Source organism: Sciurus carolinensis, chromosome 11 (assembly GCF_902686445.1).
Source record: "Sciurus carolinensis chromosome 11, mSciCar1.2, whole genome shotgun sequence".
NCBI classification, from domain to species: Eukaryota; Metazoa; Chordata; class Mammalia; order Rodentia; family Sciuridae; genus Sciurus; species Sciurus carolinensis.
In genome coordinates, this window is record NC_062223.1 from 32,521,856 (window position 1) to 32,537,749 (window position 15,894).

Consider the following 15,894-nt stretch of genomic DNA (forward strand, 5'->3'; position numbering starts at 1 on the left):
ATGGCTGGTAGGAACTATACCAGTGACTGCTAGATGCTGTCTCAGTCCAGATACTCTGAGAAGCAGACACCAAAACAGGATCAGACATGTAAAAGATGTACTGGGGGAAATGCCCTTGACAGAAAATGAGGAAGGAGCTGAGGAGCCTGGAAGAACTAAGGACACATGCAGGTCTGACCCTAGGTAAAGGAGAAAGAAGGGAGGAAAGGCTTAGCAGTGCAGTAGGAGTCTTCAAGTCAAAGTCGGCCACAGGAGGAGCCACACATCTTATAGATGTCCTGCCTAATCATTGGCTGGAAACAGCCTGTGGGAAGTATGACCTCAGTGTGAACAGGTGTTAGGTTCAGAGCTGAGGTGCTCTAAAAGAATGATATTTTACTCTTTGTATACTCTCTTTTTACAATGTAGCAACATGGAAGCCAGGTTGTGCTCTAAATGTTCATATGCATGACTTAAGTTCTACTATTATTATCCACATTTTGCAGATGTGGAAGCCAAGGCACAGAGAGGTTAAGTAACTTCTTCAAGGTCACACAGCTACCTAAAGTACCCAAATTATTGTCAATACAATTATTTCAGATGATTTAGAAGTTATATTCCTTACTGTCTGCCTGAGAGATGAGTCTAGTGACAAGAGGGAATTGAAATTTTAATATTCCCTGATCCATCCTGATTCCTAGTTTGCCCCCTCATGGCAGAAATGTTAAGTGAAGCCTTTTGGAATCCACTGAACTTAATTCAGGATCCAGGTGTAGGTTAATGCAATAGTTCAAGGTCCCATTTTTGAAGATGCTCAAAGAATTTATAGCACAGAGTTAACCATGTAGACTTGAATCAAACTTCTGGATTAGAATTCTATTTCCATCCCTTTCTAACTAGTTATTTAGTATCTCTGCTCTGTAAAATGGCAACAACAAATGAAACTATCTTCATGTGCATAAATAAATATAGCACTTAAGATGGTACCTGGTGTAAGTTCTTAATAAGTCCTACTTTTTGCTGTTAGCTACTCACATTTGGGTACCCTAAAGCCAGATTATTCAGGTTCCATTTAGCATATATGTATGAAATATCTATGTTGTGAAAGAATAGTATAAAGTGATAATTAAGACATTCCTCTTCAGGAAACTTATTTACAACTAGTGAACTATTTAAGAGTTCCATCCTCAACAAAGAAAGAAAGATCACTGGCTGCTAGGCCAATAGTTGGTTTTGTTTGTTTTTATCTTTTTTGGTGACAAGGAAAAAGCACAGGCTATGGCATCTGACAAACCTAGGTTTGAATCCCTGCTTTATAAAGTGTCATTGCTTGTGTGACCACGTGCAAATAAATGTCTTTCTAAACCTCAGTTTCCTTGTTTATAAAATGAGAAGGTGATAGTAATAATTATTAAATGGGACTAATAATAGTACTTACTTCATATGATAGTTGCAAAGGTTAAACAAGATAAAACACAGTGCCAGTCATATATGGAGAGTTCAAAAACTATAGCCAAAAAAACAGAAAAGAATAAAGCAACAGCAACAATTTAAAAAGCTCACACAAAACCTAAAAAGAAAAAAATAAAAATAAAAATAGAAAAATAACAAACTATAGCTTAAAAAAAAAAAAAAACTACCCATTTATTGTGATTCCTCTAACTGCACAGATCCCAAAGGAGAAAAACCATCTAGTTTCCTCAAAGTATCTGTTATGCCAACCCATTCCCAACCTGAATGAGAATAATCCGGGCTGGGATTGTAACTCAATGGTAGAGCTCTTGCCTCACACGTGTTGAGGGACTGGGTTTGATCCTTAGCACCACATAAAATGAACAAATAAAATAAAGGTATTGTGTACATCTACAATTTTAAAATAATTATTTTTAAAAGAGAATAAGCAGGTTCCATGGAAACAAAAAAGCCAGCTTGGGGTGTAAGTGAAAGTGTGCACCTCACCAGATTAGGTGGAGTCGAAAATAAATCTCACACCCTTGCTTATACTCAGGTCAGCACGTAGATAGTGTATTTTGCAAACCAGAGACCAGAACAGGCTGCCCTTCAGCTCTAGAGAGTTCTCCACACCCAACCAGACTCACAGACACACCTCAGCCTCTGGCAGAAGCTTCCACTAAGTAGCTTCATAAGACTTGAAATCTTTCATGGATCTTACATAAAAAGTTCTATACTTATTTCCTTACCAGATCTCTCTTTTCAGGCCTGGGCATTAACACAATTTCTATCACTCCATTCTGATGACTGCAGGCATGAACATCACTGAGCTCTTCTTTAATGATAATCTTCAAATTCTAAACCATGTCAGGCCATGATTACAGGTTCCTAATCCACAAAGTCAGTGAAGAAAGGATCAGTTTACCCAATATGATGAAAGACTGTTTTCTTCACTAAGACAAAAAGTCAAATACAGTCGCTTGTTAGCAGGAAGAAAGGGAGACCTATGGATATTCATTGTATAGGTATCCCTGTAATTTACACAATAGTCCTAAACAGAGGTTCTGGATACACTTACGAAGGGGTACTCAGCTTTACCTTTTCTGTTTCACTGAATGCCAAGGGCTTTTCTGTCTCTGCAATTTTCTGTGCTCTTTATGTATTTTCTTCTCTAAGTCTTATACACATGCATGTGACTTTATAATTTGTAAAAACAAAACAAAGACAAATTTAAAAACCCACAGGCATTTAAATTTTTAAATCAGGAAGTAGAATCTAATCTCGAAGGAGTGGGATTTTTAGTCTTGTTTTGTTTTTGGTGTTTTCAGGATGGGGTCTCACTGTGTTGCCCAGTCTGGTCTTGAACTCAAGATCCTCCTGCCTCAGACTCCTGAGTAGCTGAGATTACAGGCACATGGCATGGTTTAGAGAGTGGTTTTAAATGGTCATTAAATTGAGGGTGAATGTTTCCAAACAGTATGCCTCTCAGAGAAACCAAATTGTAACAGGCAAGGGTTGTTCTCAACTAAAAACAATGCAATTCAGCTGAAGTGTAGGTCTGATGAACTACAAGGAGCCAGCAAGTAGCAAGACTCTGCTTGGGGCACAATGATGCCCTGATGGTTAGGACAGGGAGTTAAGACACTTGAAACTCAACTGCCTTTTAAAAGGATCCAAATATTAGGTGGGTGGTTGGACTCCATGAATACAGAAGCTTTTTCAACCAACCTGAGACTGATTTTCTTTGTAGATTCATTATCAACATTGCCACTGATTTAGTCTTCTGCCTAAGCCACCCAGGGAAAAAACCACCAACTTCTCACCAAAGTAACAGTACATCAAATATGCCAAGTCTTTGAGACATGTAACTCAAACAGTAAACACCCTAGGAACTGAACAATGTACTAGGCTTTTCAAATACTTCACAGGTTCACTGAGTTCTGGGTAAAGGAGATAAAATACATAACATCCTTAGCAAAAGTCTAAGTATTGCTTGACAATGATATTGTTATGCATTGGATGCAAAAGTATCTGTGATATTAACTACCCCATTTTGCTGATTAACAGATGTGATCACTCTCAAGCTTGCTCTCCCTTCATCTTTCTCTCAATGTGTTTACGTATATATGCATATGTGTATACAAATTTTTCAAAGACCAAGTAGCCCTTAAACTTGATGAAAAAACATTCAACTTCATAAAAGCATTGCACATTATTTCTACCCTGAATATGTCACTTAACAGATTGAAAATAAATCCCAAAGTTTTATCTGTTTCACTGGCAAGATTGTGGGGAAGCAGGCATTGTCTTACATTGTTGGTGGCAGTAGGAAATGGTAAAACCCCTGAAGGAGGCAAATTGGCAATATAAATATTTCAAATGTATTGCACTTGCCATACCGACTCCACTTTTTTTATTCTGGTAGACATACTTACAAAGAAACAAAATTGCAGGTTATTCACTGAGGCATTTTTAGTAATGGCAAAAGATAAAAACAAATTCATTATCTACCAATGAGGAATTGGTTAAATAAATTATTTAAATGCTGTGTAACTAAAAATAAATTTTAAAAAAACAAGGAAGGGGCTGGGGTTGTAGCTCAATGGTAGAGCACTTGCCTAGTATGTTTGAGGGTCTGGGTTCAATCCTCAGCACCACATAAAAATAAATAAAGGTATTGTGTCCATCTATAACTAAAGAAATTTTTTAAATAAAAAAAAAAACAAGGAAGCTCTCCACTGATACAAATAACTCTAAGACATATTTTAAGTGTAGGCACTATATGCTCCCTGATGTACATAATAAACTCTAGAAAGCTAGAGGGATACACAGGAAACCAATAATAGTGTTACCTTAGGGGTCAGGGTGTCTGAGAATGACTGAGAACATGGTAGACTGGAGGAAAGGGGCTGGAGGAGACTCTTTACTATATACACTGGGATGGGTACTAGGGGTTAAACCCAGGAGCACTGTACCATTGAGCTACAACCCTGGTCCTATTTTTTTATCCTGAGACAGGGTCTCAATAAGTTACCAAGGTTGGCCTTGAACTTAAGCTCCTCCTGCCTGAGTCTCCTGATTAACTGGGGTTACAGGTGTGTGCCACAGCAACTGGCTGTGATTTTTTTAAAATCAAGTTTCCATATTACCAATTCAAAAATTTTAACCAGAATTGTTTTTCATTAATAAATATGCATGATACATGCAAACAATGAAATATTTTTCAGCAACACAAAGAAATGAGCTGTTGAGTCACGGCAAACAAACAAACAAACACACAAAACCTTTAAATGTCTGTTGGTAAGAGAAAGAAGCCCATCTGAAGAGTTTACATGCTGCAGAACTCCAAAATATAATATTCTGGAAAAGGCAAAACTTTAGAGATAGTAAGAAGATCAGAGGTTGCCAAGGGATGGGACAGGGAGATGGATGAACATGTGAAGCACAGAGGATTTTTAGGGCAACAAAACTATTCTGTTTGATACTTTAATGGTGAATACATGACATTATGAATTTGTCAAAACCCAAGGAACTTACAACAGAAAGAATGAAGCCCAACATAAACTATAGGCTTTTGTTAATAATAATGTATCAATATCAGTTTATCAACTGTAACAAATGTACTACGCTAATGCAAGATGTTAGTAATAAGAGAAACTGAGTGGGGGAGGGGGTAAAAAGAAACTCTACTATCTACTCAGTTTTCTGGAAGTTTAAAGCTCTTCTAAAACTTAAGCCTATGAATTTGAAAAATGCATGTCTGTGCATATATATGTATGTACGAGAGTGTGTGGTGGTTTCAGGCAGTAAATGCTTTATGATAAACATGATAAAGCACGGTACTGCAACTACAGCCTTAGCTCAAGAGTTAAGTGGAGAGTCAAGTTCTGGAATAGGCAAATCAGGTTCTGATCCTAGTACTACCGTTTCTAGCTGTATGGTCTCATTTGTGCAAGTTACCTCTTCAGCCTTAATTTCACTATCTGCAAAATGGAAGAAAACACAGTAATTTCCCCTAGGGCTGTTGGAAAGATTCAAAGAATACTACACGTAAAATACTGAGCATAATGCCTAATGTAAAAGAAAAGTTAAAATTGTTGGCTGCCACTGTAACGATAAAAAAAAAACAAGGAAGCTCTCCACTGATACAAATAACTCTAAGACATATTTTAAGTGTCTTAGAGTTATGATTATTCACGGAATGACTGACTGGGCACTTCAGGTTCCAAGGTTACTCAGTCCACTAGCAGCGGATCAATAATACCCCACCAGGGCCCCAAATTCTGAACGCCAACATGTCCCTCTTTGAACACAATCCAGCCCGTACAGTTCATTCTTTACTCCCCAGAAGCTATTTTTCCTCCCCGGTAGGCCTTACATTGCACGCTCAGGCCCAGGAACCCCAGTCTCTCAGCCCCTTCCCATCCCACCCGGACGAGTTCCCACTCAGACCCCGCCTCCTCCCCACACCCTGGCCTAACTCTTCATCACTTTCCTTCCCGAAGTTGAAGGAAGCGCCTACCCAGATACTCGTAGTCGGGTAGGGCTAGGCGCTCGGGACTCAGCATCCTTTGACCCGGGTAGCTTCCAAGCTCCAGCTCTCCGGCTTCCGGAACCCAGGTTGCAATCTCCCTCGGTTGCCATGGCACCCGTGGCGGGGAGCGAGATGGGAGGCGGAGGGGGTGTAACACCAATAGTCTCCGGATCCCAACGCAGAGTCCGCCACGCAGGTTCCGCAAGCAGTCTCTTCGCGGAGGCCAAGGTTTCGCTGGACTTGCTACTTGCGGACTTGGTTTTAGAAGAATCCGAGGTGGAGAATCCTTTGAATCTTTCATATTTCCTGATGTCGAAGAATTACTGTCAGTCGTCCATATCCGCAATTTCTGAATTTCATTACTATTCCCGTTTATACTACTGTTACCCTAACTCACAATAATTCCCACTCATGGACTCCCATAAACAGTCTCATTACCTGTTTTTCTCTCCTTAGCATTTAGTGTCTTAAATTGCTACAAAATGTTTTCACGTGCATATTATATTTTGGCTGCTTATTGAAGTTAGGGATGTGTCTTTTAGCCTGCAACGGTACTAGACACAAAAGGTGCTCATTAGGTACTCAGTAAATCAATTGCCATTTCCTTTCACATTCCTCTTTTATTTAGTTCCTCCTTCTACTCCCATCCCTGATTATTCCATGCTTTTCCTAAGCATCTTTCCTTTTTTTTCTACCAAGACACTTAACTTCTTGAGATAAAGGGTGCAGAAAGGGAGAATGTGTTGGATTTTTTCTTCATATGCCCAATTGCTTACTTCTCCTTTAAGAGAAGAGAATATTCATTGGTTTTCAAGTTCCCAGATATTTCTCTTTCTGCTCCTTTCCACTCCTAATAACAGGTCAGAGATCTGTAGCAATTGTCACAATTCAAATCTAGCAGAAAAAGCCACTCTGTCCTTACTTTTTTAGTAAATGTCCTCCCCCTCCAACAAGGTGAGGTTTCGTGAAAAAGAGAGAAAGAAAACAAAAATTATGCCATCAAAAGGATTGTGAAACCAATAGACCACCTACACTGGGAGGAGAAGGAAAAGAGAAGGTTCTTCTCTTTGTATTCTGAGTGTCCTATTCTTAGCCTCCTCCAGCAAGGAGCCTCAAACCTCCTAATTCTCCCTTTCCCTTAAAATTGTATATGTGTCTCAATTCTAGTCTCCTGTGAGTCACTCTGAGTTTGAATGTGGTAAGGAAAAAGGGACAAAGCCAAACTAGGAGCAGTGTTTAGTATTGTGAGGTAATGAATTTACTAATTTGGTATTTGATGAAAAGTTCTGCAAATCTGATTTTTAAAAAAAATTTGCCTTCTCCCTGCCTGGGTCCACACCTCCCCCACAAGCAACTTGAGGGTATGGGAATTTCATAAGTTTCATACCTGTGACTTATTACTGTAATATTAATAAAATAATAGGATAGTAATTATTAAGGATGACATTTTTACTTTATTCCCAAACAGCCTGAAGGCATTTGCTTATAATTTCATATGACTTCATGAAAACAACATAAGGCACTTCTCCCTTTCTAAGCAGGGAAACTGAGGCATGAGTCACAAAAGTGACTTGTCTAGTATCATCCATCCAGTTAGTGGGAGAGCTGGAACAGGATCTCAGCAATCCCAACATCCAGGCTAGTGGTCTGACCACTAAACCACACAGTCTCTTTTTTAGGGTTTGTTGGCTTGATATTTATTTATTTATTTTTTTCCTTTTGCTCTGTCCTGCTGGCAACTTCCTGTTAGAAGAAGAGAACTCCCAGATAAAAGAAGAGAATTTCAAGTCTAGGCTGAACAGCTGACATACTCTTATTTGTGGAGCATTATCTTGAGACGTGGAGGGTGCTGCTACTGGGGTCTGTGTGGTAGAGCTGGGAACCAGCCCCAAGAATATAGCTTTGTTTGGGCATTAACCCATTTGCGGTTATAATAATGATAAGTTTCAGCACCAGTGGCGCCCGACTGTTAATGACTCAAAGAAAGCTAAATAAGAACAAGATGTCATCTCTGGACCAATTTGTAGGTTTTTCCTACAGTTCTATCCCTTCCATAAAAATCCTAAAGACCCTTGTATTTAAAGTCAGTCTTCCACTTTGAGTATTCTGAACAGTCTATTGAGGAGGAGGACTTAGAAAAGGGAAAGAGGTTGCTAGATTAAGGCTTCGACAAAATTTGGGGTTTCATAAAAATAACAGGTGGTTTTCCTGGTGGCAGAATTACTGACTGCATTTCTCTTCTTTATGTTTTTCTATATTCTTAAATTTTTCTGTAATAGGCATGTATTACAACCTGAAACAAACAATACATGAGTGGCACGAAAATCTTTAAAATATTTTTAAGCAGATGTGATGATTTTCCAGATAGTATTTGTTATTTCCAGAAGAAGCCATAATTTCAGATTTCTCTTTGGTTACAGATTACATAATAATCTATTTTGGCACTGCATCAGCTGTAGAGGACATTTTTTCAGTGAAATATACACATCAGTCTTAAGAAGAATGGACATGTATATGAGTTCTTCAAATCATGTATATTTTTGTGATATTGTTGAATATTAATGAAATAAAAAAAAGTCAGCCTTCAGGTTAAATCACTTTTCAGGTTCCTAAATTATCATATTTCTAAAAATATTTACAAAAACAATAGTCACCAAAGCTGATGTAAGTCAGAAAACAGTGCCACAATCCAGGAAAGAAGCAAGTGATATGAAATTGATCGAAAATGGATCATGAGATGTTAAAGGCAAGCACTGCAGCATAAAGAATGGAAGCATCATACTCAGAACAATGGGGGGAAACCCACAAGATAGTGGATTTGTTGATATGTCGTTATCAGATTCTAAGTCCTGATTTTATAAAGAGAATATTAATAGACATTTAGGTGTTACAGAGGATCTATTAGAGATTGACAGAGAAGAAAATCCTCCCTGGAATTAAAGACTACAAAAAATAATCATGAATATACTAAATAGATTTTAAACCTCAAGGAAGCAATAAGGAAAGAATAAATGCAGACTGAATTATTGTTACAAAACAGGTTAAAGAAACTAGGACACGCTTTTATCAACTCATCAAGCAGAAAAGATGCTAAAGGCAAAGTAGCTACTAAGAAATGCAGGTCATGAAATTCATGCTGAGTTATGAGGCTCTTAAAAGACTTATCTTCCACAGAGCAAAATAGAAACTATGTGTGATGTCATTGTCTGGGATTAACACGTTCAAATTAAAAATGCTATCTACAGAAAAGTTATTTTGAACTGCCACAAACAACAGACCAAGCTTAGGGAACATTTGCAAATAAAAAGAAATATTCACAAACTCTTGGGCAGTTAAGAGTAACTAATGCGTTCTAAGAAAGTGGTTAAGGGGACATGACTTAAATTGAACTGGAGTATAAAGGCAATTACAGACTTGTATCTTCTTGTTTTCAAAGGCTGCAAAAAATTGGGAATTACACTTTCACATAATTTGAAAAGGTAGAATATTGTCTGCTTGTTTTTTATTTTTATTTATTTATTTTTTTGTACCAGAAATTGAACCTAGGGGGTGCTTAACCTCTAAGTCACAACCCCAGCCCTGTTTATAGTTAATTTAGAGACAGGTCTCATCGAGTTGCTTTGTGCCTCACCAAGTTGCTGAGGCTAGTCCTGTCTCAGTCTCCTGAGCCTCTGGGATCACAGGCATGCACCACTGCGCCCGGCAGTTTTCTGATTCTTAAGAGTCCACAAAAATTAATTGTCTTCCCCTATCCTAGAATACACACCTTGATAAGTATTTATGTCTTTTTAAAAATTATTCTTTGAGCCGGATGCAGTGGTGCACACCTGTAATCCCAGCAGCTTGGGAGGCTGAGACAGGAGGATTGCCAGTTCAAAGCCAGCCTCGGCAACTTAGCAAGGGCCTAAGCAACTTAACAAAACCCTGTCTCTAAATAAAAAATAAAAAGGGCTGGGGGTGGGACTGTGGTTCAGTGGTTAAATGTTTGTGGGTTCAATTCCTAGTACAAAATATATATATATTCTTTGAATTCTCCAACTAGATTGTGAGTTTCTTGAGGGCAGAAGCTATGTTTAATCATCTTTAAATGTGACCATGCACAGTATTAGGCAGAGGACAGGTATACAATAAATGACTGTTAAGTTAATTTGCTTCCATCTAGATTAAAAGTCTAGAAAAACAAAGGCCATCCAATCCATTGGACTTATAGTTGCCTCATAGCAACCAATTCATAAAACAAATTAATTACAAACAAAAAGGTCAAGGACACAAGGCATATGCTACAGCTACACTGGAGACTGAGACAGGAGGATCCCGTAAACCCAGGAGTTCCAAGACCAGCCTACACAATCTAATCTAACCTACGTGAGACCCCGTCTCAAAAATAAATAAATAAAAATGTAAGGCATCACCAGGTATGAAAGCTCACTCCTATAATCCCAGGGGCTCAAGAGGCTGAGGCAGGAGGATTGAGAGTTCAAAGCCAGCCTCAGCAATTTAGCAAAGCCCTAGGCAACTTAGCCAGACCCAGAAAGAAAGAAAATGCAAACATCAAAAGCCAATCACGGGGGATGGGGAGAAAGCTCAGTTGGTAGAGTGCTTGCCTTGCAAGCACAAGGCCCTGGGTTCCATCCCCAGCACTGCAAAAGTAAAAAAAAATTTAAAAATAAAAATAAAAAAGATCAGAGGGCCAGGGTTGTGGCTCTATGCTAATGTGCTCACCTAGCACTAGGTTCGATTTCCAGCACCATGTAAGAATGAATAAATAAAATAAATGCATCATATAACTAAAAAATATTCTTTAAAAAAATCAGAGAGGGTTGGGGTTGTGGCTCAGTGGTAGAGTGTTTGCCTAGTATGCGTGAGACACTGGGTTTGATCCCCAGCACCACGTTAAATAAATAAATACATAAATAAAATGATAATTAAAAAAAACAATCAGAGGGCTGGGATTGTAGTATAATGGTGGAGCGCTTGCCTTGCATATGTGAGGCACTGGGTTCAACCCTCAACACCACATTAAAAAAATAAATAAAGGTATTGTGTTTGTCTATAACTAAAAAAAAATTAAAAAATAATTTTTTTAGATGTTGATGGATTTTTATTTTATTCATTTATTTATATGTGGTGCTGAGAATTAAACCCAGTGCCTCCCACATGCTAGGCAAGTGCTCTGCCACTGAGCCACAACCCCAGCTCCAAAAATATTTTTAAAAAATCAGAAAGCAATGGCATATCATTCCTACATCTCAATACTGTGTATGACAGACCATCTTATTTAAAAAATGCCCACACTTACCACCAAATATCAAGTAACTCATGAAGGCTTATCCAAAGTCCCAAGGAATCAGTTACCACCTGATGTGTACTGTATTTTAGTGTTTATTTTATTATATATTTATTCATTTACCATAGTGTCTATTCTCATGGACTGTAAGTTAAGACTATGGCACATGTATTTTTGTTGTTTTTGGTTTCCGGGTTTTTTGTTTGTTTGTTTTGTGGGGGTACTAGGGAGTGAACTCAGGGACTCTCAACCACTAAGCCACATCCCCAGCCCTATTTTGTATTTTATTCAGAGACAGGGTCTCACTGAGTCGATTAGCACCTTGCTTTTGCTGAGGCTGGCTTTGATCTTGAGATCTTCCTGCTTCAGTCTCCTGAGCCACTGGGATTACAGGTGTTCACCACCGTCCCCAGCCAGGGAACTTGTTTTATTTGCTGTCATAAACTTCCTCCTGCCCAGAAAGACAGAATAGATATTTATTGAGAGTCAGGATGAAAATGAATAATTTAAACTTGAAATTGATAAATGTAAGACAATATTTTTGAAAACTATGTATTGACTGTAGTAAATTTAGGGGACTTGTCAAAAAATTCACGCAGCTTCAGAATCGGGTTCATTATGTCCAGGGACTATACAGTTCCTGAAAGAAGTCAGGATCAAGTATGTTATACTCCTGTGGTTTTGAGGGGGACACTGGAGAGCAACTGTACTTCCCATAACATACCCATTAGGGACCTCTTCAGAGGTGTAAGCCTAGAATTGATAGGATATAGGCTCTGTTCATACTTTGCAGTTCTTTTGGTCCGTGGGGGATATTTTCTTAGGAATATTTAAATTAACTTATTAAACTTTTCTTAGCTGAATAAAAACTTAAACATTGGTTAAAGAAAACCAGTTGTTAACCTACTACTGAGTCCCTCTCTCTCCTTGAGAAAGTATTATCCCAATTGTTTACAGTCAGAGGTACAGAAAAACAGAGGAATTTAAAAAGTAAGAATAATACAATCCCTCCCTTTTACTGAGTTGTAAATTGAATAAATAGATATAGAAGTAAATAAGGACATTTAATTCAGACACCATTTTCAGCACTGGGCATGCTGATGCACAAAGTAGTTCCAGCAGCTTGGGAGACTGAGGCAGGAGGACCTCAGGTTCAAAGCCAGCCTCAGCAATTTAGCCAGACCCTGTCTCAAAATAAACAATAAAAAGGGTTGGGCATGTGGCTCAGTGGTTAAGTGCCCCTGGGTTAAATCCCTGCTACCAAAAAGAAAAGAAAAGAAAAAAAAGAGGGCTGAGGTTGTGACTCAGTGGTGGAGTGCTTGCCTAGCACGTGTGAGGCACTGGGTTTGATCCTCAGCACCACATAAAAATATAAATAAATAAATTTATTTAAAAAAAGAAGAAACTATTTTAAAAAGAAAGAAACCATGTTCAGCAATAGTTGGCTATTAAGAGCTCCCCCTTCAGCTTTCCCCAGCCACTCTATGTTCTTCTAGACACGTAAAACTAGTGGTCCTTCTTTGAACTTGGTAGCCACTTTTGAGACATCGGGTCTTTGCTTGTAGCATTCCATTTATCTGGAATATGTCTCCTCTTCCCTTTTCTCCTTTCTTCACATAGTGAAATGTTTTCCACCCTCAAGACCCAGCTACCTCAAACTCACAGGTCCTCTCTTCTCTGTTTCCACTGTCCTTTATACATACTGCTATCATACTATCATCGCTTTACAAGTCTTCTCCAGCAGAGTCACGGCTTCTTAGAGCTAGGGACCATACCTTACTACTTCTTGCATTTCTCCAACCCTAGCACTCTGTTTTTACTGATTTTTTTAAAATATTTTTTAGATGTTGGTAGACCTTTATTTTATTCATTTAATTCTATGTGGTGCTGAGGATTGAACCCAGTGCCTCACACATGCTAGGCAAGCACTCCACCACTGAGCCAAAACCCCAGCCCCTGGTTCCTACTGATTTAACAAAAGTTTATTGAGTAAAGTGGCAGGCACAATTTTAAGGTACTAGAGGCTAAAATAAATAAGAATTCGCACTCCACTGGAATTCATTATCTAGTGGTTGGGAGGTAGAGAACAAACATGTAACAACAAACAAGATGATTTCAAATGACAAATATTATAGAGAAAATCAAATAAAGTAAAGGCATTGAGGACAAGACACATTCAGGGTGATAAGGTGAGACTTCTCTGAGGTTGCGATGTTGAGCTCAGACTGACCAGAGGAAGGATCTAGAGAAACAGCATTCTAGGTAGAGGAAATGGCATGCACAAGCCGTAAGACAGAAATGATAGCATGCTGCAGAGCTGAAAGAAAAACAGCACGGCTAGAGCAAATGAGTGAAAGGAGACCACGTTCAGATCACAAAGGACCTTAAAGGTCAGGCAAGAAGTAAATATTTGTATTCTAAGTATAACAGGAAGTCATTGGAAGGTTTTTTTTTTTTTAATCTGGAAGAATGTTTATTCTTTTCTTTCATGAATTTTTACATTAAACATTTTCTGAAATGGAAAATTTTAATAATGCACCATGAATATTAATCCCCAATTTTCTGAACATATTAAACTCTTTTTCTTTCTTTTGGTGATCATTCTTATGAACATCCACTTACCCTACACATATTCACTGAGTGCAAATTTCTGGGCTCTGATGCAGTGGTGTTCTTGAGTATAGCTAACTGGCAGTGTTCTTGGTTGCAAATGACAGTCCACTCTACTAGTTAAATAGCAAAATAAACTTATTCCAAGAGATTGGATAATTCATAGCATTGTGGGGGGTAAGAGAATTAGGAATAGAGTCCCTGTAGCCAGAAATGATGCCCAAATGTTACCACTGGCTGCTCTTCATTGGAAGGTTTTAAGCCTTGTATTTTTAAAGAAGTCACTCTGATGACTGTGTATAGAACAAATTACAAAGTGTGGAAAAAGAAGTCATTCACATGGATGCTTGATTCACAGTTAGTATTGGTTATTACATATATTTATTATTAAATCAGTATTTATTAACCATTTGTTTATCCACCATTCTCAATTTATCTTTGTTGCTACAATAAGCAAGATAAATGAGCTATTTGCTGCAAAAGCTCTATTTATCTGTGCCAGATGTGTAAATATCAAGCTTTCAGGAGATAAAAATATACTAGAAAGCCCCACCTTTCAGGGTGTGCCCCAATTTAGACCAGGGAACAGAATCACCTACGTGCCCCAGATCTTGACCTCGGTACCACTGCTGAGTTGAAACATGAAAAATGCTGGCACTAGAAATGGTGGTATGAAGTGTTTGCAAAAGAGACTATTTCCTGAGGATGTCATCGTTTCCAGTCTCTAGTAGAAGCCCCCAGAACCTAGGCAAAGGCACACCCATTGCTAAAAGTTAGTGATATTTTCCATAAGTCCTTCAGGGCCTCTGCACATACTGTTCCTTCTGCCTGGAAGACCCTCCCCATCCACTCTTAGCAATGGACTTTTTTTCTTCAAGCATGCTGGGCAAACGCTCTATCACTGAGTCATATCTCCAGCTTCCCTGATGAGTCAAACTCACTTTAAGAATCACCTCTGACAGGGCTTCCTCAAATCAAATCCCCCAATCTAAATTGTCTCTCTTTTCATAGAACCCTGTACTTTTCTTTCAATGTTTCTATTATTTGTAATTTTAAATTTGTTTGTGGGATCATTCTTTTAATCGCTCTGAATATTTGCAGTCCCATGCAACCATTAGATTTTAGGTTCCAGGGATCCAATAAATCTGCTCATCACTTCCTCCAGAACGCCTGGTGCAAAATACCTTTAATGAACGACTTACCAAGTGAATGAATACTGAAAATATGCCTCCCTATACCAGAGAGGTGAAGGACTCCCTCGGTTGTCTGTTTTCTCTTGGAAAGTTTTAAGTACTCCTCCCCTGCATTTGCATTACCTTCAACAAGAAAGTGAGTTCCGAGAGATGATGGAGCAATTCTTTGCAGACTCATGGTCTTAATCCTTCAGAGTTTCTTAATCTCATCACTATTAATATTTTGGGCTGGGTAGTTATTTGAATGTGGGGGGATGTCCTGCTCATTATAGAATGTTTAGCAGCATCCTGGGCCTTTACCCACCAGATTCCAGTAGTACCTACTCTCAAAAAATGTCTTCAAGTATTGCTCCAGGCCTGAAAAAATGACTCCTTGTTGAGAAGCACTGTTTTAAAATAGGAAACTTCAGGTCTTTTTTTTTTTTTTTAGAAGATTACATTTGGAAATTCCAGCTGTTGATTGATGCCTGGGTTACAAGAGAATTCTATCAACCTAGTTAGGTCAAAATCATGCCCAATTCTATCTATTTCCATAGTGCTCTCTGTGTTTCCTTTGAAAGGGCCATTAGTGATGGTCTAATTCAGGGAAATATTCTGATCTTGGAAATTCAGCTCCCTGGACTGTCCTAGAAGGATGAAGGAAAGGGGTGGTGTTTCTGAGGAAACCAATGCTTCTGAGACCCCTCGGGAATTGGCAGTCCCCTACAACTTTTCTAGGGGCATGTCCCAGAGGACAATAAAAGGGAGACAAACAGCCTATTCTGGCATGCTTTTCAGGATCTCTCACTCCAAACAAGAAAGTCTGAGAGGCCTGGTAAAAATAAATATGGCTTAGTCCT

General features: G+C 38.6%; 1 protein-coding gene across 2 annotated transcripts in view; it reads right to left on the minus strand.

Annotated features, from left to right (window-relative positions):
* Cstpp1 (centriolar satellite-associated tubulin polyglutamylase complex regulator 1) overlaps nucleotides 1-6,093 on the minus strand; it is a 166,641-nt gene extending 160,548 nt beyond the window's left edge. Inside the window, exon 1 of one of the 2 annotated variants that reach the window (XM_047518966.1) lies at nucleotides 5,954-6,093. In XM_047518966.1, coding sequence (XP_047374922.1) covers nucleotides 5,954-5,999 — 46 coding nt within the window. In that variant the 5' untranslated portion in view covers nucleotides 6,000-6,093. Of the gene's footprint in view, nucleotides 1-2,180; nucleotides 2,287-5,953 lie in introns of those variants that run through there. The other variant, XM_047518967.1, reaches the window with a different exon arrangement.
* Nucleotides 6,094-15,894: the final 9,801 nt, after the last annotated feature.